The sequence below is a fragment of the Sus scrofa genome, chromosome 1, assembly GCF_000003025.6.
Source record: "Sus scrofa isolate TJ Tabasco breed Duroc chromosome 1, Sscrofa11.1, whole genome shotgun sequence".
Lineage (NCBI taxonomy): Eukaryota > Metazoa > Chordata > Mammalia > Artiodactyla > Suidae > Sus > Sus scrofa.
In genome coordinates, this window is record NC_010443.5 from 264,714,028 (window position 1) to 264,741,381 (window position 27,354).

General features: G+C 36.3%; 1 protein-coding gene across 21 annotated transcripts in view; it reads right to left on the bottom strand.

Annotated features, from left to right (window-relative positions):
* DENND1A (DENN domain containing 1A) overlaps positions 1-27,354 on the bottom strand; it is a 522,363-nt gene that overhangs the window by 413,039 nt on the left and 81,970 nt on the right. Inside the window, exon 1 of one of the 21 annotated variants that reach the window (XM_021074674.1) lies at positions 1,586-1,634. The exons of 19 other annotated variants lie outside the window; for them this stretch is intronic. In XM_021074674.1, the coding sequence (XP_020930333.1) occupies positions 1,586-1,619 (34 nt within the window). In that variant the 5' untranslated portion in view covers positions 1,620-1,634. Of the gene's footprint in view, positions 1-1,585; positions 1,635-27,354 lie in introns of those variants that run through there. One more of the 21 variants, XM_021074703.1, reaches the window with a different exon arrangement.

Sequence of the window (27,354 nt, forward strand, 5' to 3'; positions counted from 1 at the left end):
AGAAAGGCTCCAAAACTTATGCTCTTAACTTCTAAACCACAGTGCCTTTCAAGTCTGGAGTGGGGACACCAACACCTTCAGCTCCCTATCACCTGCCAACAAGAGAATGAAAGTCCTTTGAAGGTAGGGCAGTGCTGATTCATCTTTGTAAATTCTACCACAACGCCTCACTAGTGCAATGTGAAGAAGCATGTACTCAATTTGCTGTTAAATAAATTTTTAGATTGATTGGAAATCAATTGATTGGAAAATCACCAAGAAGAAATTACATTATCATTAACTTTTTTTTAATGTTTAAATTCAAAACATTTAAGTAACTTCAAAACTGAGATGCTAACAAAGTGAAAGATGTCAAAGTGGCAAAAATACTCTTCCAATTTTTTCATAGCACACTTCACAATCTATATATAAGGTACTCCTAAAAGATGTTGTTTTAAAGGTGAAGATCATCGATTAAAACATAGTAATTTGAAAATAAAACAAAACTCACCTCCTTACCAAAAACCCTTGGCTCCATTTACCCAATAAATATTGAACATTTTTTAAATGTGCAAGAAGCGTATTTACTACATTCCAAACACTCTAAGAAGCTGTAAGATACACCCGTAGTGTATTATTATCCAAAGAGGAGAATTATAGTATAATGGTTAGTTGTGTAAAATTAACTTATACTTATTCAGTTCTTTAGAACAGATTATTTAATCTAACACTACCATACATAAATAAGAAATATAAGCACAACAAATTAAAGTATCCCTAAAACTTCTTCACATTCAAAGAGCAACTCTTCTGAATCACTTTCCAATGCAAAGTCCTTAATTTATAGATTTTTCAAGTATCATCCCCTATGCCACCAAGAATACTTGGTGATTCAGAAAATTTTCAAAAAAAATTTTTTTAATGTTCCACTACTGCCTCCAAGATTTTTTCCCAAACTGCAATGGATGCTGATCTTCTTAGAGGATGTCAGAGAGTTTTCAGATGAAAATCTAGATTCATATTCTATTCTCAAATGGTTCTGAAATGTCAATAGTTGCAGGTGTCCAATTGTACCACCAGGACCAAGAGGCAAGTTCTTCCATGCCTTAGCAATGACATCACAACGGCTGCCTGGCTTGCAGTGGTTATAAAACCTCATCCATTTTAAGATGCATCATGATTTCAGACATTAAACTATGGAAGAAAATGGGTCCCAGAAGTGATAAAATAAGGTAAATTGGCTCTAATCCCGCAAGATTGTACTCTTATCACATAAAGTCTCGCATGGAAAAAAAGATATGGCTGATTGTAATTTTGCAATCAACTTTTCAGTTCTCCTTCCTGGAGAGATGACACATCCCTGCCTGTTGGCATGTGACTGCAGCACCCTTCTCTGTGGAAGTAGTGGCTAAAGAAATGTGAATGCAAGTAACCTGTGCTAATTCGAAGCCAAAGCATTTAGGGATTGGATTAAGGTGATAATGGTTATGATTGTGGTAGCTTAAGTGTTTTCATTTTTCAATGGATTTTTAAAATACAGGTTTGATAAACATTTGTGTAAGTGAATTATGATTTTCTTCCTTAAGGCCAGTGGTCAGTTCCAAACCTTTGATACTGTTGACTTTCTCAGCATTAATCATTGTTTTATTCGCCAGTCTCCAAGGACGCATAAATTATGATAACAGGAGCTGCCTAGAAAAAGCAAAAAGAAAAAAAAAAAAAAACCAAGATAGGAGTTCCCATCATGGCACAGTGGAAACAAATCCTACTGGGAATCATGAGGTTACGGGTTCGATCCCTGGCTTCACTCAATGGGTTAAGGATCTGGCGTTGCCATAAACTGTGGTGTAGATCACAGACACGTCTCAGATCTGGCACTGCTGTGGCTCTGGCATAGACCGGCAGCTACAGATCCGATTAGACCCCTGGCCTGGGAACCTCCATATGCCGCAAGTGCAGCCCTCAAAAATGACAAAAAAAAAAAAAAAAGAACCGAAGATTGTTAATATGAGCCATAGACTCTTAAAAATGTATTTCCAAACGTCTGGGCCAGAAAGTCTCCCCTAGGCCACCATGTTCTCCCCTATGAGCCACTAGCCACTGCAGCAGCACACGCTTCCTCTAATTCACGTTAATTCCAGATACTTTTAACAAGCCACTCCTCACATCTCATTCCATGCTACTCTCCATTCTCTTGGCTAGGCCTCTCAATACAAACTCTCCTCTTTTCGTTTTCACCCTGCTCCTCAGGCTTGGTTCAAGATACCATCCTCCCTTGGATCCCCATCAAATCTATTTCTGTTCTCTCCCATGGCCTGCTATCCCATCTGTCATGTCCTAGAGTCCATAAACCGTGATACATATCCTGTGGACAACCTTCTCATTCATCAGATGTGAGGCTCAAACACCAACTAGATTCTCCTAGTTGGAGGTCTATCAAGAAGTATTTTAAAAATTCCTCTTCCAGGAGTTCCCGTCGTGGCGCAGTGGTTAATGAATCTGACTAGGAACCATGAGGTTTCAGGTTCGATCCCTGGCCTTGATCAGTGGGTTAAGGATCTGGCTTTGCTGTCAGCTGTGGTGTAGGTTGCAGACATGGCTCAGATCTGATGTTGCTGTGGCTGTGGTGTAGGCCGGCAGCTACAGCTCTGATTAGACCCCTAGCCTGGGAACCTCCATATGCCACGAGTGTGGCCCTCAAAAGACAAAAAAAAAAAAAAAATTCCTCTTCCAGAGTTCCTGCTGTAGCTCAGTGGTAACGAACCTGACTAGTATCCATGAGGTTGCAGATTCAATCCCTGGCTCTGCTCAGTGGGTTAAGGATCTGGCATTGTGGGTTAAGGATCTGGCATTGCTGTGAGCTGTGGTGCAGGTCACAGACACAGCTTAGATCCCAAGTTGCTGAGGCTGTGGTATAGGCTGCAGGTCACAGACATAGCTTAGATCCCAAGTTGCTGAGGCTGTGGTATAGGCTGAAGTCCTGACTCAACTCCTAGTCTGGGAACTTCCATATGCCATGGATGCATACCCTCCTGACAAAAAAAAAAAAAAAAAAAAAGAAAAAAAAAGAAAAAAAAGGAAAAAAAATTCTTTCTAAATGATTATGATCTAAAGCAGTATGAAAACATAACAAAGAATGACTCTAGAAACAATGATTTACATCTAACCTAATGCTGGAAAATAACCTCTGAGTTTCTAACAAACCCATAATTAATCATACAGCATGGACTGAAAATTATACATACACAGAGATTTAATACGAAATCTCTCATAACGTATGGCCAAGACTTGAAAAGTAATTTTCCATTGAAAAATAGCTAAATACAACTCAACTAACTATGTGGTTAGATTCATATCCAATTATTCATGCATACAAAATTGATTATAGATTTTCTGTGGTCTACATTACATATATACACCCATAATACTAATCTTATCTGGACTCGCTTCTCTGTCACTTACATTTCCTGTGTACCTGTCATATGATATCAAGGTGCTTGCTACCCTAAAGTCCAAAGACTGAAAGAAAAAGTGGACTAGCACATGGATTTCCCACTGCAGCACAGCAGAAGCAAATCCGACTAGGAACCATGAGGCTGTGAGTTCAATCCCTGGCCTCAGAGTGTTAAGGATCTGGCGTTGCCATGAGCTGTGGTATATAGGTCACAGATGCAGCTTTGATCTGGTGTTGCTGTGGCTGTGGTGCAGGCCAGCAGCTGTAGCTCTGATTAGATCCCTAGCCTGGGAACCTCCACATGCCATGGGTGCAGCTCTAAAAAAATAAAATAAAATAAATAAAGTGGACTAACACAGGATTATTAACTGTCTCAAGGGAAAGATTTTGTTGTGATCTTGGATAATTTCATTAACCTATTTAGACATCAATTTCCTCCCAGGAAAAGAGGGATAGTACAATCTTCCTCCAAGAGTGAATGTTATGATTAGGAAACATTGTAACAAATTTAAGCCAATGCTTGAATAAAGGGTTCCATTTTATTTTATTTTATTTTTTTATCTGTGTTTTTGGGCCACAACCGTGGCATATGGAAGTTCCCAGGCTAAGGATCTAATCGGAGCTATAGCTGCCAGCCTACACCACAGCAGCTCAGGATCACAGCTGTGTCTGCGACGTACACCACAACTCACGGCAATATCAGATTCCCAACCCACTGACCAAGGCCAGGGATTGAACCCACGTCCTCATGGACACTAGTTGGGTTCATTAACCACTGAGCCCACAACAGGAACTCCTGGGCTCCTTTTTAAAAAGCTAGCTTGAGCTCTACTCCAGTTAAGGAGAACTAGGATTTAGGTCTGTGTTCCTTTTCAGAAATATATGAGAGATAAATAAAATATAAAAAAGAACAACTGTTCAAAGGCATTAAAGAATTATCAGAAAAGCATCAAACTACACTGAGGCAAGATGGCAAACATCTTAAAAAAAAAATTCTACCTGTGAGACCACCTATCTTGTAAAGATATAGGCTGACTCCAGGAAAGGCAAAAGAGGCTAAAAGGTGATCAGAGTTTTTGAATCATGACAGGTTAAGAGGATTAAACTGAATTCATGACCCATGAAAAGGAGGTCATCTCAGGAAGCACCTCAGACTTTGGGTATCAACCCCAAATAATCATACCCCACAATAAAAGGGAAAAGGAAATAAATAAATCCTCAGAGACTGAAGCTCTTCTTCAAATCGTCTAAATCCCTGATAGGGAGAAAAGGAGCATGCGGTGAAGGGATGGGAGACTGCTAGTGTTCTGAGTATAAATGCCAAAATTAAATATAAATCCTTACCCTGGGGCTTATAAAATGTATCTGCAGTACTGGATATATAATAATTGGCACTCAATAATAAATAGCCATGAAAACAAGAACAAAAGAAAGGTGAGTGAAAACTAAAGGACACCACAGGCAACAGATCCCAAGAGATGCAAATCATGGTGGTAAAAGATTCAGACACTAAAATAATTTAGCTTAATGAGAAGGTAGAATGGTGGGAAGGTAGGATGGGCAGAGGGAGGAAGGGAGGAGGGATTCTGTAGAAAATTCGAAATGATAATGAAGTGAGATTTTAGAAGTGGAAATATAATTAAACAATAACTCAATGGACAGGTTTAACAGAAAATTTAACTAGTTGAAGAGAAAAATTAGAAAAATGGTAACTAGGTCAGAAAAAAAATATCTAGGTTAAATCTCCCCCAAACTATAGAAAATATATATACGGAATATAAGAAAGAAAGAATAAGAGATATATGGCCTACTATGAATAGGTCTCACTTACATGTAATTGATTTCCTAGGGAGAGAATAAGATTACCAGCAATAGGTAAATGAGAGTGAGAATAATGTGAAAATTAATGTGAAAAATAAAATCCTAGATTCAAGGAACACACTAAACCTCAAGCAGGACGAATGCAAATACAACATAACACAATTGTTGAAAACAAAAGAAGGAAAACCTTAAAAGCAGCCAGAAACAAAAAAGAGGAAAATTTACCACTGAAGGAACAACAATAAGACTTTCAACTGACTTTCCAGTAGAAGCAATGGAAACCAGAAGGCAATGAGATAAAACTGTTGAGATTCTGGAAAAAACAGCTGCCAAACTAGGTTTTTATACCCAACGAAAATATCAAAGATGTAACTGATATTCAGGGAAGAAAGCTGAGGAACAGCAGCATGGTTTTTAAAACTCTGAATCCTCATATAGAGCTCTCTTTCAGGATAAGGCCCTACACTGGATGGAAGCTGCTGGGAGTGAAATCAACATTGAACAGTGAAACTAGAGAGGAAGAAAAGAGAAGGTTCAGTAAAAGTGGGAGAAGAAGAGAGAGCCAGCAAAGATTTGGTAGCAAACCATTACATACTTTATTTTTTTTAAATTGTTATTTGTTTATTTTTTTAAGGGTCAAAGTGCAGCATGCAGAAGTTCCCAGGCTAGGGGTTGAATTGGAGCTGCAGCTGCTGGCCGATACCACAGCCAGAGCAACACGGGATCCCAGCTGCATCTGCAACATACACCACAGCTCATGGCAATGCCAGATCTTTAACCCACTGAATGAGGCCAGGGGTTGAACCCGTGTCCTCATGGATACTAGTCAGGTTCCTTACTGCTGAGCCACAATGGAAACTTCCATCATTAAACACTTTTAACCACCACATGAAAACAACAGAAGACAGAACTCAGTGAAGTTATTAAAGCTCCCTAACCACTCTTACTTCTAAAAATTTGGAAGAGTAAGATTCAGACTAATATTCCTATAGACAATGAACATATGACCACAAAATAATCAAAATTATAATTTTGTATTTAAAAAGTTAAAATACATGAAGAAAATTGTACAAGACATGAAAGAAATCAGAACTATTAAAACGTACAAATGGGAGTTCCCGTTGTGGTGCAGTGGTTAACGAATCCGACTAGGAACCATGAGGTTGTGGGTTCAGTCCCTGCCCTTGCTCAGTGGGTTAACGATCCGGCGTTGCCGTGAGCTGTGGTGTAGGTGCAGACATGGCTCGGATCCCCTGTTGCTGTGGCTCTGGCATAGGCTGGAGGCTACAGCTCCGATTTGACCCCTAGCCTGGGAACCTCCATATGCCGCAGGAGCGGCCCAAGAAACAGCAAAATGACAAATAAATAAATAAATAAATAAAATGTACAAATGAAGTAATAAACTCAGAAAAGAAGAATTTTTAAAAAATCATTTTAGGTATGAAAATTAATTGGAGGAAACATGAAAACACACACACACATAACAGATAATCCTGAAAAGAAACAGGTGGGAGAGAGTCGGGGGGGGGGGATGTCCCAAGAAATGAGGAAACAAAATTCAAAATAAAGTGGCAGATATTGGAGAAACAAAGAAAATCAAACAGATGGATAATAAAAGACAAAAAGAAAACAAAAGCAAGGGAAAAATATAAAAACATGTAATTCAAGAAAACTTTTTAAATGAAAAAAAAAAAAAAATGGCTTGAAATTACACATTGGAGTTCCCAGTGTGTCTCAATAGGTTAAGAACCCAACATTGTCTCTCTGAGGATGTGGGTTTGATCCCTGGCCTTGCTCAGTGTGTTAAGGATCTGGTGTTGCACAGGCCACAGTTGCAGCTCTGATTCAGCCCTAGCCTGGGAACTTCCATATGGCACAGGTGCAGCCATAAAAAAATAAAGAGAGATTACATATTGAAAAACCACACCAAAACCTGAGAATATTAACATAGAACATCCAATACCAAGACATAGCTTAGTAAAATCACTTGGCTTTGGGCTAAGATGGAACAATAACAAAGACAAGATTTATTTCCTGCCTGAACCAAAAATAAAAACAAGAAACAAAACAAAACCAATCAAAAACCATGAAACAGTTTTCAAGACACTGGACATCAGGAAGTGAAGGACAATGGCCCTGAGAATGAAAGACCAACAAAGTAAGCCTAAGATCACACCAGCTTGCTGCCCAAAGAAAGTTTCCAGACCAAGGCACTGAGGGGTGAAGCCAGAAGGATCCCACCCTTCTTGAGTTGAAGAGACACAGCTGAGGAAGTCAAGGGAAATCAAGGTGACTAGAGTTAGCAGAACAGAGTACCAAAGAGGGAAGAATACACAGAGAGCTCTGGAAATCTCCAGAGGGCTCCCACTGAGTATTCAGCACAGTGCTGATCTGCACAGGCATGTAAAGAAATTATCCAAGGATGGGAAAGAGCATCCAAGAGGATTAAAGGGAAGCATGCTCACACTTATACAAGGCCAAGAACATTAACTGTTCCTCTTAGCTGGACTGGAAAAACACTTCACTGGACAATAGGCAAAGTATTTAAGGAAAAAAAAAAAAAAAAAGTCTTACCTTAATAGTAGGGAATAATTACTCCCAGATTAAATGATGCTGTTGGCACTAACAAATTTTAAAGCAAGACCCCGAAGTATCATATTGTTTCCAAGAAAATTAACTGTGCCCCAGCACAAAACTCAAGAATACTTATAGAAATACAAAAATATACAGCACCCAACAAGATAAAATTCGCATTCTCTGGCATCCAAATAAAGGTTACTGCAAAGAAGCAAGAAAATAAAAACTAACTCATTATTCTGAAAATTGGTAAATAAAGGGGAAGAAACCACCACCATTTATCCTTTTTTTTTTTTAATGGCCACACCTATGGCATATGGAAGTTTCCTGGCCAGGGAATGAATCCAAACCACAACTGTGACCTATGCTACAGCTGTGGCAATGCCAGCTCCTTTAACCCACTGCACCAGGCCAGGAACAAAACCTATGCCTCGGCAGCAACCTAAACCATTGCAGTTGGATTCTTAACCCACTGCACCACAGTGGGAACTCTGCTTATTTATACTACCTTTATCTATGAACAGTAACACATTTACCAAATAGTAGACAAATAGAATCTCTTTGTACAAGTATTCCTACTAATAAATTAATGGATCTAGGCAGTGGGAACAACAGCTGTTAACATAAAGGAAGACAACTAGATATTGTGTGTCCCCACATGGGAAAACACAATACCATCTATGTTTTAACACAAATCCAACATGATTCTAATCAAGCCTTTGGACTCTGACTATGGGAAACTCTAGTAAGTCACATGTCTAGTGTTTTTCAGCAGATAAACTTCAATAAAAAGAAAAGATAGAAGGTAAGCTTCTAATTTAAAAGTAATTTAAAAGGACACATTAAAAAACTTTAGGAGGAGTTCCCGTCGTGGCGCAGTGGTTGGCGAATCCGACTAGGAACCATGGGGTTGCGGGTTCGGTCCCTGCCCTTGCTCAGTGGGTTGACGATCCGGCGTTGCCGTGAGCTGTGGTGTAGGTTGCAGACGCGGCTCGGATCCCGCGTTGCTGTGGCTCTGGCGTAGGCTGGTGGCTATGGCTCCGATTGGACCCCTAGCCTGGGAACCTCCATATGCTGCAGGAGTGGCCCAAGAAATAGCAAAAAAGACCAAAAATAAATAAATAAATAAAAAATAAAATAAAATAAAAAACTTTAAATGTATGAAATTAAAGTATACTAGGAAGGCACATTTAACTGACAAAATTATAAAGATATACAAAAAAAGTGATTACTATAAATTTAGGATAGTAGTTATTTTAAAGGCAGAGAGAGTTGAGATTGGGGTGGGCCATATGGAACATTATTTAAACCATTAAAAAGGAATGCAGAGAGATTCTGCTATGGTGCAGCAGAATTAGGATCCAACATCATCTCCTCAGTGGTAAGGGTCTGATCACTGGCCTGGGTCAATGGGTTAAAGGATCCAGCATTGCTGCAGGTGTGGCATAGGTCACAGGTGCAGCCAGGATTCAATCCCTAGCCCATGAACTTCCACATGTGAGGCAGACAAAAAAAAAAAAAAAAAAAAGAGTACAGTGGTGATACATTCTATAACCTTGAAAAAATGCTAAGTAAAAGAAGCCAGACACGAAAAGCCATATACTGTATGATTCCATTTATACGATGTGTTCAGAACAGACAAATCCATAAAGACAAAGGTGGATTAATGGTTGCCGGGAAATGGTGAATGATAGTTAATGTGCATGGGGTTCCTTTTAAAGGGTGATAAAAAATGTTCTAGAATTAAATAGTGTATTCACAAGGTTGTGCAATCCTACCACTAAGGGGGAAAAAAAAATCACTGAACACTACATTTTAAAATGAAGCTCATGGTATGTAAATTATATCTCAATTTTTAAAATAGCAAATGAGGTAAACTTTAGGGAAAAAATCATTACCAGATATAAAAAGGTAATGATGATGAAAAGTTCAATTTACAAGGAATAAATAATTCTAAATTAGTATTCACCCTTAAAAATACCTAATAAGATGTATAAAGCAAAAGTTAACAGAATTACAAGGGTAAATGAAAAAAAAACAAAATTTCATTCTATAATTATGGTTAATATACATACTTTCCACAACTAAAAGAACAAGACAACAAAAATTTATTAAGGGCATAGAGGAATTCAAAAAATCTTGATCTAGCTGACAGATAGAACACTGTAACCAAAACTGCACAGTACATATACTTTAAAGGATACAGGGAACATTTACCAAAAAAAAAAATGACCAAATTCTGGGCCATAAAGCAAGTCTCAACAAATTTCATGGAAAAAAATAATTATTAAAAAAAACTTTCACATGATTAAAATCATACAGAACAGGGTATCAGCAACATTTTTCATAAAAGTCTGCACATTTAATTATTTTAAGCTCATGGACTAAATGGCCTATGGCATAACTATCATTCTGCTGTTGTAGTAAGAAAGCAGTCATAAACAATACATTAAAAAAAATGGATATGACTGTGTTCTAGTAAAACGTCATTTATAAAAGTAGATGTCTGACCCCTAGGTCATGGTTTGCAAACCCCTCAACAGACTATGTACTCTGATCAAATTGGAATTAAGCTAAAAATCATTAGCAAAAAATAAGTAATAATTAGAAAAATCTCTAAATTTGAGCACTACACTGCCAAATAACATGGAGATTAAGAGTCAAAATAAAAATTAGAAGATTTTAAAATTAAAACATTAATAAATCTTGTATGATAAAACCAAAATCATGATTACAGAGGAAAATGTAGCCTTTATTTTAAAAAAGATTTACCAGAAAGTAAGAATAGCTGAAACGTCAATGATGTAAGCCAGGATAGGCAAGCTATAGCCCCAGGATCAAATCCAGCCCACTATCAGGCATAAAGTTTTATTGGAACATATCCCTATTTTTACATCTAGTTTACATCTTGTCTATAAATGCTTTCTTTTTGGAGCAGCAGAGGTCATTTGAAATAGAATCATACAGCTCATAAAGCCAAAATTATTTACTATCTGGCCCTTTATATAGAAAAGATTTGTCAACCTTTGATATAAAGCAGCCATCTCAAACAGTCAGAACAACAACAAAAAAAAAAAACTAAAGAAAATGCAAGGATCCTTAACCCACTGAGCAAGGCCAGGTATCAAACCCGCATCCTCATGGATACTAGTTGGGTTCGATTCCCCTGAGCTCCAACAAAGTGAGCTGTGTAGGTCATAGACACAGCTCAGATTGCACATTGCTGTGGCTGTGGCACAGCCTGCCAGCTGCAGCTGCAGTCTGACCCCTAGCCTGGGTACCTCCATATGTTGTAGGTGAGGGGAAGGAAAGGACAAGAGTCAGCCTAAATAGCTCACTTGGGAGAGCATTAGGCTGAAGAAATAAAGAAGGAAGGAAGGAAGGAAAGAAAGAAAGGAAGAAAGAAAGTGGAGGAGGGAGGGAGGAAGGAAAGAGAGAGAGAAAGAAACAAAGAAACAGAGAAAGAAACAAAAAGAGAAAATGGAAGGAAATAAAGGTACAAATAAAATAGAAGAGCAAATAAAATTATGGATCAAGGAAATATAAAACTGGCTTTGTGAAAAGATGAATAAAATTGATAAAACCCTGATGAGATTGATCAAGGGGAAAATGAAAACGCACAAATAACCAGTATCAGAATTTAAAATCATCAGTACAAATTCTACATTCAACACAATAGCCCCTAGCCACATGTAGCTGTTGTCCACTTACAAGGAAAGTCTGAATATAGTAGGCCTCTAAGTGAAAACACAGAATTTGAAGACTTGGTATGAAAAAAAAAACTCAATAGTTTTTATAAGGATCACATGTTGAAATAATATTTTAGATATACTGGGTTAAATTAAAAATATTATTAAATTAGGGAGCTCCCATAGTGGCTCAGCAGTTAACCAACCTGACTAGGATCCAGGAGGACGTGGGTTCAATACCTGACCTCACTCGGTGGGTTAAGGATCCAGCATTGCCAAGAGCTGTGGTGTAGGTCACAGACATGGCTCGGATCCCAAGTTGCTACGGCTGTGGCATAGGCTGGCGGCTACAGCTCCGATTGGACCCCTAGACTGGGAACCTCCATAGGCCATGAGTGCGGCCCTAAGACCAAAAAAAAAAAAAAAATCAGTAAATTAAACTTTTTTTTCTAATGGGCCTACTAGAAAAAAATTAATTATACATGTGAATTCTATTATGTTTCTACTTGTCAGTGTTGCTATGGACATGAGAAAGATTATCAGAGGATATTATAAACTAATTAATACCAATAAATTTGATCATTCAAATGAGGTTTTCTTTGAAAAACTACTAAACAAAACTGACACAAGAAGAAATAGAAAACCTGAATAGTACAGTAACTATTAAAGAAAGCAAATGCATAATTAAATATTTCTACCAAGACGACTACAAGCCCTCATGACTTTATTAGTGAATCCTTCCATGATCTTAAGAAAAAAATATCAATCTTACACAAAATATTCGAGAAAATAAAGAAAGAAGAAACACTTCTGGACTTATTTTATGTGATATCAAAACCTGACAAGGACAATACAAGAAAAGAAAGTTAAAGGTCAATCTCACTCATTTATGTTAATGCAAAAATTCTAAACAAAATATAAGCAAAGTAAATCCAGCAATATATAAAAAGTAAAATGTAAGACTACTGTAATGTTTGAAAACCATTCACCACATAAGCTGAAAAATGGGAGAAAAATCATATTATCTCAATATAAAAACAAAGTTATAGAATTCAGCATAATTTCATTATAAAAAAAATTAGAAACACAGAAGAATTTCCTTTTCTGTCTACAAAATAAAACCTCTACTTCACTTGAATGTTCACCAACAGAATGGACAAATTGTGAAATATTCATTCAATGGGTTACTATTGATAAAAATTAATAAACTGCTGATATGTGCAGCAATATGGAAAATTCTCAAAAAAATTTATGTTGAGTAAAAAAAGCCAGAGTTAAGAGGATATAAATAGAATGTCATTTATACAAAGTTCAGAAAAAGCAAAACTAATCCATAATGATAAAAATCAGAAAAGCGGTTGCCTCTGGTGAGGTGAGGGAAGAGGTAAAACTAAAAAAGAACACAGGAAACTGATCTAAACCTTGGTTATGGTGTTCATTACAAATGTGTATATATGCTTCAAAATTCAAGCTCTATACTTAAGATGAGTTCATAAGGACACAAGTTCAATCCCTGGCTTTGCTCAGTGGGTTGGGAATTCGGTGTTGCCATGAGGAGTGGTATAGCCTGCAGATGCAGCTTGGATTCTGAGTTGCTGTGGCTATGGCGTCGGCCAACGGCTACAGCTTCAATTTGACCCCTAGCCTGGGAATTTCCATATGCCAAGGGTATAGCCCTAAAAAGACAAAGGAAAAAAAAAAAAGAAAAGGAAATGTTAAAACTTCAATAAATATAAGAGAAAATCTTTTAAATCCATGAATAAGAGTTTTAAAATAGGACACAAAAAACACAAAGCATAAAGAAAATAAATTGGACTACATAAAAAGCAAAAATTTCTATTCAGCAAAAGACCTCATCAAAAGCATAAAGATAGCCCACTCTTGCCATTCTTATTCAACAAAATACTGGAAGTCCTAGCCAGAGCAGTTAGGCAAGAAGAAGAAATAAAAGGCATCAAAATTGGAAAAGAGGAAGTAAAACTGTCACTATTTGCAGATGACATAATTCTCTATATAGAAAACCCTAAAGACATCACCAAAAAATAATAGAAACAATAAATGAATAAAGTCGCAGTGTAAAAAAAAAAAACAACATAAAAAAATCTCTTGCATTTCTATATGCCAACAATGAGCTAGTAGAAAGAGAATTAAGAAAACAGTTCCATTTATATCACAACAAAAGAATAAAATGCCCAGGAATAAATCTAACTAAAGAGATGAAAGACCTATACATTGGCAACTAAGATATTATTGAAAGAAAGACACACATAAATGAAAAGATATTCCCAGCTTGTGAATGGAAAGAATTAACATTGTTAAAATGTCCACATTACTTAAAGTAATTTATATCAATGCAATCCCTATCAAAAGCCTAATGACATTTTTCACAGAAATAGAACAAAAAATTCTGAAATTAATATGAGGAGTTCTCTGGTGGCCTAGCAATTAAGGATTTGGCATTATCATTACTGTGGCTCAGGTTCAATTCCTGGCCAGGTCACATCCACATGCCATGGGCACAGCCAATAAATAAATAAAATTTACATTAAACTACAAAAAAAAAAAAAAAAAAGTCAAAGCAATCCTAAGGGGGGAAAAAAAGTTGGAGAACAAATCACTCTGATTTCAAACTATATTACAAAGCCACAGTAATCAAAACAGCATAGTACTGGCAGCAAAACAGATACATAAATCAACAAACAGAATGTAGAGCCCAGAAATAAACCCACACACAGATGGACAGTTAGTTTTTGACAAAAGGAGCAACAAACATACAATGAAGAAAGGATAGTACCACTCAGTAAGTGGGGTTGGAAACACTAGACAGCCATATGAGAAGGAATGAAAATAGACCACTACATAAAAATCAGCTCAAAATGTATTAAAGACTTGAGTGTAAGACCTGAAACTAAATCTTCTAGAAGAAAATAAAGGCAGTATAGCCTTTGACATCAGTCTTAGCAATATCTTTCTGGATATGTCTCCTCAGGTAAGGGAAACAAAAGCCAAAATAAACAAACGAGACTACATCAAACTAAAAATTTCTGCACAGCAAAGGAAGCCATCAACAAAACAAAAAGACAACGTACCAAATTAGAGAACATACTTGCCAAAGATATACCTGATAAGGGATTACTATTCAAAATTATATATAAAGAACTCATACAACTCAAAAACAAAACAAAAACCTCAATTTAAAAAGTGGACAGAGGAGCTGAATAGACAGTTTCTCAAAGAAGACAGAGATGGCCAACAGGCACTGGAAGAAATGTTCAACATAACTAATTAGAAGCATGCAAATCAAAACCACAATGAGCTATCACTTCACACTTGCTGGAATGCCTATCATCAAAAAGGAAAGAAATAACAAGTGTTGGCAAGAATGTGAAGAAAAGGGAAGTCCAATGTACTGTTGGCAGAAATGTAAACTGGTGCAGCTTCTGTGTAAATTTGTATGGCGATGTCTCAAACAATTAAGACTAGAACTACCATATAATCCAGCAATTCCACTTCTGGGTATTTATCCAAATAATATGAACATACTAATTCAAAAGATATATGCACCCCTATTTTCACTGGGGCATTGTTTATAATAGCAAAGATATGGAAATGACAAAGTGTCCATCAATGGGTGGATAAAGAAGATGTAGTATACATACACAATGGAATACTACTCAGTCATTAAAAAAATGATGAAATCTTGCCATCTGTGACAACATGGATGGACCCTGAGGGTATTATGCTAAGTGAAATAAGTCAGACGAAGAAAGACAAGCACTACATGATTTCTCACATATGGAGAATATTAAAAACAAAGAAACAAAATTAACGAACAGACAAATCAAAAGCACATAGATACAAAAAACAGTAGTGATTACCAGAGGAGAAGGGGTCAGGGGGAGAATGAAATGAGTAAACTGTAATGATGGATGAAACTAAATTTTCAGTGGTGAGCACATTGTAAGGTATAAAGAAGTAGAAACAGAATGTTGTACACATAAAACAATGTTATAAACTAGTATTATCTCAATAATTTTTTTGGAAGAGTAGAAAAATAAGTCACAGAAGGTAATTTTAACAAATGTAATGAAAGGAATTAGAATACACAAAAAAAACTCCTAAAAGAAAAACAAGATAGGCAAATAACCAATAAATATATTCAAAGATGTACAGATTCATTACTAATCTGAAATACCACAAATTAAAACCAAAATGAAACACACCATACAACCACCCAGAATGGCCAAAATTGAAAAGACTTTATTTTAAATGTTGAAACTGTGGAGCAACAGGAACTCTCATAAATAGTTAAATGGGAAGCAAATTGGTTTAACCACATTGGGAAAACTGCTTGGCATTTTTTTTTCTTTTTACGCCCACACCAGTAGCATATGAAGTTCCTGCGCCAAGGGGCGAATCAGAGCTGCAGCTGTGGCCTATACCACAGCAACACCAGATCCACAAGCTTGTGGCAACATTGGATTCTTAACCCATTGAGCAAGGCCAGGGATTGAACCTACATCCTCACAGAGACAACATCAGGTCCCTAACCTGCTGAGCCACAACAGGAACTCCTGCTTGGCATTTTATGCTAAAGTTAAACACACACTTACACTGTAACCTAACAATTTCACTCCTAAGTACATCAGCAGAACAGAAATGTGAATACAGGAGTTCAAGGTCATGGCTCAATGGTTAACAAACCCAACTAGTATCCATGAGGACACAGTTTCGATCCCTGGCTTTGCTCAGGGGGTTAAGGATCTGACGTTGCTGGAGCCTGAGTTGCTGTGGTGTAGGCCAATGCCTACAGCTCTGATTCAACCCCTAGCCTGGGAACTTCCACATGCCACGGGTATGGGCCCAAAGTGACAAAAAAAAAAAAAAGTGACTACATAAGCACCAAATATATCCAAAATAATGACATGTGTGTCCTTATTCAAAATAGCTAAAAACAAGGGGGCAATGTTAATGTCTATATACAGTAGAATGAATCGATTACGGCATATTAATATAATGGAATACTGCATAGCAAAGAATGAAATGAGCAAACTATAGGACCACGCAACATGGATAATCTCATAAATGTAATGGTGAAAAAAAGAAGCCAAATGAAGAAATAAATACACTCATGACTCTCCACATATGATTCCACTTATACATGTTCAGAAACAGGCAAAAATAATCGATGTTGCTAGAAGTTAAAATAATGGTTCTATAGGGAAAATGGAGAGGGTGACGACTGGAAGGACACATAGGATGGCTTGCAAGATGCTAGTAAAGTACTATTTCTTTATCTGGGTGTGAGTTCATGAGTAGTTTAACTGTTACAATTAATCAAGTTGTTAACTTACGATTTCCTCATTTTCCTGTCTATTGTGCTTAAATAAAATTTTTCTAAACATAAAAACAAATGATTAACTAGAAAAAATTAGAATAAAACCTGTTTTGTCAGCCAATTTTCTTCTCTAAAATCCTTGAGGCGAAAAATGTGAAATTTCCTATAATGATCAAATGAGGACTCTATTAATCTGAATCACCAGGATATACTCTGAGCTTAAAAGGAGTAATATATGGGTTTCAGAAATGGGTTAGCAGCAAGTTATTTTCAGCATCACCAGCAGTGAAGGTTTCTGAATTTGCCTCTATTTTTTATTTAACAGGGGTGGGGTATGAGGAAGGAAGCCCATACTATTTTTTTGCACCTAGGCTTTCAAGTGGGCAAATGAGAGAAATTCACCTTTCAAACTTTAAAAAGATAATTTGTATTCATAATACACATCAATGGGTCTCAAAACCACAGTTTAAACAGAATACACAGTTGCTTGTTTCTTATTATTACTACTGTTAAAAGAATGAGTGCTTGATTCTTATATACTTGACACAAATTAATACATTTGAAATTCCTTTACCAAAAGAAAAAGAGATGAAAGATATCTACTTCCTCCAAAATTTAGCACACACCAAAATAATTTATTCAACACTTAACGATCACAGCATAGTAATTTTTAAAAGCAGTCATCATTTATGGAATTTTACTATGTGCCAGGCACTTGCTAAATATTTAAGATACTTATTTTATCATAACAATACCACTGTAAGGAAGATTATTTTTCCCATTTTATGGATGAGGAAATTGAGGCTTAGAAAAGTCAAATAATTTGCACACAGTAGATAACTGAGGGGGCATTTAATCAATTCTTTAGCTTGATATAAAAGATCAGTTTTCTATTTACATTTTCTATTTTGTATCTTTTTTTGTCTTAAAATTTTGAGCCTAAGTATTACATAGGGCAGGGAACATGCACATATATGTACATATATACATACTCACATGGGTTTTAAAGATGAAAAACTACTGACATTTAAAAGCACCCTGTGTAGCACTGCATCTGAACAGAGCTTAGGTTTGCTCCAAGAAACAAAACGGACTTCTCAATGATAGACGAACAAGCCAAAGCACTGCATATAGTAAGTCTACAAAGCATTAACTGGATTAATTAGCAAGGGATTTGAGAAGCAGCTTGGAGCTAGGAAACCAAAACACTAAATTGTTTAAATACTTTGGCAAAAGATCAAGGTTTCTAGGCAGCACTGGGTCTCCTTCCATCCTTTTCGTTCCATGTTTTAACACATTTAACCTGTCTGAGGTACTTTTTCATGAAATATGAATGACATTGTCAAAATACCAAAAAGAAAAGTGAATTAAAAAAATACTGCAAGCTGTTACCAATTCTGCCAACATGTGAGAGCCCAGGCAACATTAATTACAAATCAATTGCTTAGGACATAAACAGCTCTTATCACTGGTAAACTCTCCCTCTAAAATAACTTGCTTTAGAGAAAAAAACAAAGCAAATGTCTCTTCTATTATACTTGATGACCTAAGCAAGACAAAGAAACAAAATAAAACAGGAGAAAATGCACCAAAGAGCAAATGTGAAAAAGGAATCCCAGCTAGATGAACGCCTGGAATGCTACAAGAACAGCACTATCATTTAGAAATAACGAAGAGGAAGTGGTCAGGGTAGAGACACTTACTGAATGGATTTCTGGTTTCCAGGAAGTAAGAATTTTTACAACGCAACTGATTTTCACAAACACATATGGCAGCAAAATGATAAAAGAAAGCTTTCAACTATACAATCGTGGAGGGGGGAAAAAATCTAGTTTTATGAGGGCCAAGCACACACATCGCAACCCCCTACCTCCACCACACACAAATACCCAATCAAAATAATAAACTCAAAAATCAAAGCGTCCTTCCAAAAGTCTAGTTAATTTAGATACTGCCCACAAACTACTAATTTCCCTCAATCCATCCTGGCTATCTCTGAACTTTCCTCTTAGCTTCCCTAAAGGGTTAGAGAAAATCTACCTTTCTACAGCAAAAACTCTCAAAATTCAGCTACTCCACAACACACTTCATTTATTCAAAGGGGAGAGGGGGTGGGGTGAGGAAAAGTAAAAGGGAATCAACTACATTCTAATTCCCATTAGAAACACTGGGATTTCTATGAATATAGGGTAGAAAAGTGGGGAGAGCTTCAGCTATGAAGCTTGGCAAAAGTGGTGGGGGGGCAGCTTTCTTAGACTCCATCAATTAAATGATGAATATAATCCATTTTGAAGTGTGGTATTAAAGATACTATTTATAAAGTATCCAGGAGGTTGTCTAACACAAAGTAGGTGTTTAGTGATTACTATTATTATTTCTTCTTGGCTCTAGGTGTATGGTATGTAAAGTTTTAAGAATAACAAATTCTTTGCTGAATCAGAAATTTCATTGACAATTACATAAACAAAGCACCAGCAGATTATGTTAGGCTGATGGTCATGAATAAAATTTATTCCAGTATGTCCAAGGCACCATGTCTCCAAAGAGCTCTCAGCACTCTCACATCAACTGTGCACTTTTATAAAATAACTGTGAGGAAAGGCTAATGGGCAAAAATACCCCTGGGTTCATATCTGAATTAACAAGACGGAGGAAATCAGAGAGTTAACAGTGCAGTCAAGCTCATGTAAATTTCCTAACTATAGATATTTTATTCACTAAATTTGACTGCCTGTAAGAGAAAAACAAATTTATTTTTTCAAATAAAATTGTAATGAAGAAAAATATGGTTTAAAAAAGAATGGTTTTCAAAAAAAATGAGAGGCTATATTACAAAAATTCCAAAAGAAAAGTGGTCCAAAAGAGAAGCAGGTAAAAACGTAAAAATGGGTTTAAGTTTTTGAATTAAGAATTTTTTTTGAAGTGACAGTATCACAAATTATTCAAGATTGAGGAAATACTAAAATATTATTGCATTATAGCAATTATCCATACAAGTATACATACATTTTAAAAAATATTTCATGCTGTCTTAAAAAGTTGTTATTCACATTACAAAATTCACTACTTTTATAAAGATAATTTTATTTGTCCTTCATTTAACAGTGGCTAGTTTACAAAAACACTAATAATATAAAGTGTTTTGGAATATTCATTGCATAAAACAGGCCACAACTACATCTCCGTTATCATCAATAGATCCCTTACCAAACATTTATTGAATACCTACCATAAGTGAGGCACTCTGAATACCTTATATCGTTCAATTTTTTATGCCATTAAATTCTCAAACAACCCTAAGAGGCAGATAACAATAATTCCGTATTACTGCTAAGAAAACTGAGATCTGAAAAGATTAAGTGCCTTGCCTGAGTCAGTTTACTGTCCATTGAAGGGTCAGGATTTATACCCACACTGAACATAAAGCCCATGCATCTTAGACTCTGCATGCTACTTTCCCATATTTCTACATTTTCTGTAATTAAAATAAATCAAAGAAATACACCATCCCACTGCCTTCACAGACACCAGTGTTTTATCACTCAACAAAGATCCTGCACAATTAACCCCCTTTGTCTGTTCCCAAAAGTGGTGAGCATCTTTCAACAAACCAGGTCAAGTTAAAGGAGAAGAAAACACAACTTTAAAATAGTCTTGTTGCATCCGCACAACCCAGAAGGAACCAGATTTTTCTACCCAGGGTTAAAAATATGGATAAACATACAGACATATATAGCTTTTCTGAAAACTGAAAAACTAAACTATTTTAAAATTATCTTTCAAAACTCTACAATTTCTCTCAGGGAAGGCTGCAAGCATAACTCAGGAGGCTTGACCCTATCATTGCCAATCTCACCCCAAACCTCAAGGTGAGAACCTCTCTTCCTAAAGAGCTCCAAGAAAAGGCAAAAGTTAAGAAAGGTGAAAATCTACTCAAATATAGAGACCAGGAAAAACTGTCTACTTTGAATTTAGCTAATGTAACCTGGTGGCATAAAACATACAAATCAATACAACTTCTACATTATTCCAACATTTATACATTCCTCTCTTTACCATTTGCCTGTAAGTGAATTTGCAATTACAGAAATTGCAGTAACAAAAAACTACCCTCCTTTATTCCTGATACCAAGCCTCTAGGATGGGGCCCATTAAAAATCCCATTTTACTTATTTAAAAAAAAAATTAATTCACACAGCCTATCATCGCACAGCTTAAAAATGGCAGTAGCTAAACTAGAACTTAAGCATTTATTAACTAAAACATAAACTGGTTCAGTTAAACCATAAATGAAGAAAAATGGTGTTCCAACAAAGAAGCTGAACACTCCAGAACACAGCTGAACCATTACCCTTAAACAGAAATACCACAGACATAGGCACATTCTTTTGGAGGCAGCATGGTATAGTGGGAAGAAGCAGGCCTAGAACCAAAGCACCAGCCCACTACTTACTAGCTGTATTATCTTAGGGCAAGTTAATTCCTCTGTACCTTGGTTTGCAACAACTATAAAAATGAAGACAATAATTCATATCTTATGGGCTCTAGGAAGAACAAGAAAAAAAACACACATATATACAAGCAAATGGAAGCTCAACAAATGCTGTCAGGTTCACGCCCTTATCTACCCCTTGAGTTTGCTCCATTTCAGTGCTCAGAAGAAAAATGACCAAGGTAATGACAATGACCATTAAAGAGCAAATGTGGAACCTACCAGTACTTTAACCAGATCATTAGAAAGTAGAAATGCTGACAAGGAAATATCGAGTCATTAGCCACAATGGACCAAACCCAAACACTGCAAAAACTTCCTTATGCTGTATTAAGATATTTTTGCCAATCATTCAATGTGGCACCTGGAAAGAAAACCTGACTAAGAAAAGTTATTTTTCTTTCTAAACTCAGTGTCCTTGCATAGTTGCAATCAGGAAGCAATTACAGACTTGGACCTTTAGGAAGTCCTACCTTAGAAATCTAACTCCAAAATAAAATCACATCACCTGCCCTCAATGGTAAACCCCAAAGCCTCTAACCATTTCCTCAGTTTCCAAATACTGCAGATGACTGTGACTGTGGTGGTTCATATACATTTATTTACAAGGAAGTCCTTAGCACTTTCAGTAGAAGTTATCTTCATGTGTATATCATCTCCACAAAAGGCCACACATGGGCAAAGGTCCTGTCTTATCCATCCAGACCCATTTCACTCTCTGCACTCCATGGCCCCCAGAAAAGGCATCACCACAGGGATCATCTCTTGCTATATGCTGTGAACAGACACAGGAAATGTCTGTTAGCCATGGGAAGCCAAGCTGGAAAGATTATCTACTCTGAGGATGCCAATTTGAACCATTATCAAAATAAGTAGTGAACCAAGGAAGCCAGTAGAGAAAAAAAGAACAAGCAAAGTAATGAGCAAAGAGATGGAGTCAGCCCAGTCCAACACTTTCCAGTTCTAGCTTGTCCTCATGAAGCCCAGCTACATTTTGCATCCTGTTCTTCCCTGTACAACAGACTCCTCCACCTCCATCCTTGCCCTTCATGAGCTAGTTTTTCTGAAATTCCACTCCTTGCATTCAAAAAACCCTTAACAAGGACATTAGCCCATTGCCTGGCACACAGAAGGGATTCATTCAATTCAACATTAAAAAACAGGAGTACATACACATTGGAATACTATTCGGCCATAAAAAAGAACGAAAATAACGCCATTTGCAGCAACATGGATGGAACTAGAGACTCTCATACTAAGTGAAGTAAGTCAGAAAGAGAAAGACAAGCCATATGTTATCACTTATATCTGGAATCTAATATTTGGCACAAATGAACCTTTCCACAGAAAAGAAAATCATGGACTTGGAGAACAGACTTGTGGTTGCCAAGGGGGAGCGGGAGGGAGTGGGATGGACTGGGATTTGGGGGTTAAGAGATGCAAACTATTGTGTTTGGAATGGATAAGCAATAAGATCCTGCTGTGTAGCACTGGGAACCGTAACTAGTCACATATGATAGAGCATGATAATGTGAGAAAAAAGAATGTACATATGTATGTGTGATGGGTCATTTTGCTGTACAGCAAAAAAATTGACAGAACTGTAAACCAGCTATAATGAAAAAAAATAAAAATCATTAAAATAATAGAAAAAATGTAAAAAAATAAATAAAAAACAGGAATACAAACCTTATAAAATATCTGATGCTAGGTGGGCAGTCCCATAATTACAGTTCCCCCAACAGACAGGCCAATTTCCCTTAATCCACTTACCAAATAATTGTTGAGGACATAAACAGTATTTGACCTAACACAATTTATTCTAATTTATCATCTAATAACAATTAAGCATTCCAAGCTTGCAATGAAGGCACAGCTCTGCAGTTCATATTGTTCTTTTAAACTGAATAACTTGGAATCCTGTGAAGAGGTCCACCTTACAGTATATTCCCTCATTCTTGTGCAAATACAATCTGTCTATCAACATATTAGCATTTCAATCACCTTTGCTTTTTTTCGTAACTGGGAGATGCTGTCTTCATTTATTCCTATTGAGCATATACCACCTATGAATTATTTCTAAAGCTAAGCAGTAAAATTGAATTTAAATCCAAGTAAATGAGAAACTGAAACCATTTTCAAAAATAAATTCAGAACACTGGTTCCAGGTACATGCTTCCAAATATTATAAATATGCTCTTCAATGGTTAATTTATCTTACATTGCAAATAATTTCTTCTGAATTAAGCTGTTATAAACCCCACATTTCAAGAATTTTTGCCTTAATATTTATTTTTTTAAAAATTCTGCATCAATTTATATTCCTGGGGTAAATACATCCACCATTCAAAACCATTTTTTTCTAAGCCCCTTTAAGCATCCCTTTAAGGCACTGACCATAAATGGTGTAATTTGCCCTGGACATCATTAAAATGTAAAGTTAATGAGGATTCAGCTGAAAACAGAAGGAATGTAACCTATTTTCAGGCAAAAGTTCTAACACAGCAATCAGAGGAAAAAGCTCTTTGATGTTTCTTTGTCTCTTCTCATTAATTTTTTTTTGTCTCAAAAAAAAAAAAAAAAAAAAGAGAGACAAGACTATTTAAACTAAAAAAAAAAGTGTATACACACACACACACACCCAAAGTTTAAACAATAATTATAACACAACTCCAATGAGGTCATTAGAATTTTTGAGATAAACAAGAATCAGTCATATATTCATGGGGATAACACCACCTACCTGGCAAAGTCGTTATAAGGTTTAGAGATACTGTAAGTAAAGTGTGTAGCCCAGTAACTGACACATGGGAAATACTCACTTACATTAATTCTCTCCCATTTTGTCCCTCCCTGTTCTCCAAGGGCCCAGTAGAGTGCTGGCACAAAAATAGTGCTCAAAGAGTAGTCATTATTATTATCACACATGATGTATTCTTTCTTCCTGCTGAAAAATTCACTATATTAACCCTAACCTTCTTTTCAAGATTTATGCAAGACTCAGCACTTCCTGTCACTAGGCAGGTGGGGCATTATCCAAATAACCAGCATGGAGTAAACAGTCCCGTGTGACATTTTATCATGTGAAGTGCCTGCACAGGTATAAATATTATATCCTCTCCAGTTTTATTGCCTCATTTTACAATTACACTACTAAAGAGCAAAATAGCATGCAGAATGTTAAGTGGCATTCTGCTGCTTGGAATTTTATCCCAAGGCTCCATTCAGAATAACAAATGTGGGAGCTATTTCATCTCTGCTCTATTGTGAAGAAAGTCATCACCTTTACTTGAATATATACGAGGATTTGGTTTTCTGCAACCCATTTTGTGCTAAGTGAAATCTTAAACCAAATGTGCTAATTACTAAGAAGGTGTCATTTAGGAAGTATTACAGTGCTTTCCAGAGAGACCTTACCCATACACTTTGTAACTGTTATAGCAATTCCATAATCCCAGTAAACAAAGCCTAATCAGCAATAAGTGGATCTATTTAAGATGACTCACCCTTAAATACCACTAGAATTTAGAATTTCTCTACACCCAAACCAAAAACTGTAGATTCAATAAACTCATCAGTTTTTTTAAATGTTAAGAGATCAAAATAATGTTTTCCTACCAAATTTCATTTTAAAAGCATTTCCACCTAAATTATCTCATTTTCGCTTATTCATTCATTCCTAAATATTTATTAAATCTTCTTAGTATTCAGCACTGGTCAGTCATAGTGATAAAGAAAACAGCACGTTTTAGATCCAGGGGAGAAGCTCAAACTAATAACCACACAGGTAACTTAATTACAACCTGTGGTAAGTGCTACAAGAGGTTATCAAGAGGGTATAGTATACAGAACAAGTTTACTTAGTGATCTGAGAAGGTTTCCCTGAGGAAGCAGTTTCTGAGGGAAGAGCTAAAGGAACGCAAGTTACCTAGTTTAAAAAAATATATATATATATTAGGAGTTCCCATTGTGGTGCAGCAGAAACAAATCCCCTGACCGAGATCAGTGAGTTAAGGATCCATCGTTGTGGTGAGCTGTGGTGTAGGTTGCAGATGCGGCTCAGATCCCACAATGCTGTGGCTTAGCTCCATTAGACCCCTAGCCTGGGAACTTCCATATGCCATGGGTGCGGCCCTAAAGAGCAAAAAAAAAAAAAAAAGTAAGAAAGTTTTAGACAGAGGAAAGGCATCTAAAAATGGTAATTAGTCTGCAGAGGCTGCAAGTACAAAGTGTATGAATAGTAAAAGGAAAAAAACAAACAAATATTAGCTGATTTGACACCTAGCCTGGGAACTTCCATGTGCCTCAGGTGGGGCCCTAGAAAGACCAAAAAAAAAACAAACATTAGGACCAAATTTGCAGAAATAAAAAAGGATTATAAGAGAATCCTATAAACAAATGTACTTGCCAACAAATGAGATAATTTAGATGAAATGGACAAATTCCTAGAAAAATCACAAAATACCAAACTGACTCAGGAAGAAACAGAAAATCAGAATAGACCTAGAACAAGTAAAGCGATTGAATGACTAGTGTTTGAAATTCCCCATACAACCAAACAAAGCCCAGGCTAACATGACTTCACTGGTGAATCCTACCAAACATTTAAAGAATCATTAACACCAATTCTTCACAAACTTTCAAAAAATAGAATAGGAAGAAAAACTTTCCAACTCATTCTATAAGGACATTATTAATGCTCATATCAGAACCATCACAAGCAAAGTATAGAAACACAAAAATCATCAAGATATCAGCAAACTAAATCCAATACATAAAAAAGAATTCATTCAGGGCTAGTGACAAACTCATGGGAGGGGTTGTCTCTTGCTAGAGTGGGCCAGATGGACACCAGCTCCGCTTCCAGCATGGGCCCCACGGACTCTGATGCAGCAAGACTACCACGTCTAGAAAGTACAGTGGCCAGAGCCAAGCTGCCAATTAAAGAAAAAAAAAAATTATACAAAGGGTATGCAGAATATGTGAAAGAGATTAAGAGGTACAAGACTATAGTTACAAAATAATAAGCCATGGAGTTTCCACTGTGGTTAAAAGCCAGCATTGCCACAGATGTGGCACAGGTTGCAGCTGCAGCTTGGATTTAACCCCTAGCCCAGGAACTTCCATATGCCATGGTTAGACTGGCCATAAAAAAAATAATAAATCAGCCATGAGGATGTAATATACAACATAAGGAATATGCTCAAAAATATTGTAATAACTTTGTATGGAGACTAGACTTATGGTAATCATAAATTAAATCTCTATGGACTCTATTTCGTAAACCACAGAAATCACAATTTTCAAATCAAAATTTGGATAAAAAAACAAGAATGCTTGTGAATTCTTATAATCAATATTTTAATCTAGAATCATACAGTGCATTTTGAAAGGCTTTAGACTATGAACTTAATATATGTTAATAAAACTGAACGTCAGTAATGTTAAAAAAAATCACTATGTAGTGAAAATAAAACATGTCAATGCTATTTTTTTAAAAGATTAAAAAAAAAAAAAAACCGAACTATACACCATGACCAACTGAAATTTATTCCAAGAATGCAAGGTTGGTTTAACACCCAAAAATAGATGAATGTAATAAGTAAGAGAATAAAGAACAAAATAACATGATCACCTCAACAGACACAGAAAACATTTGACAAAACCCAACATCCTTTCATGATAAAAAGCACTCAACATGCTAGGAACAGAAAAATACTTCAAACTGCTAAAGGGCATCTACAAAAACCTACAGCTAGTATCATACTTGAGAGTGAAAGACTTAATATTTCCCTTCAAGACAAGGATACTCACTCCTGCAACTCCTATTCAACATTGTATTGGAGGTTCTAGCCAGGGCAATTAAGCAAGAAGAAGAGAGAAGTCATCTGGATTGGAACAAAAGAAGTAAAACTCTGTTTGCAGAAGACATGATTTTGTATAAAGAAAATCATTAAAAAAACCATTTAAAAAACTATTAGAACTAGTAAATTAGTTCAGCAAA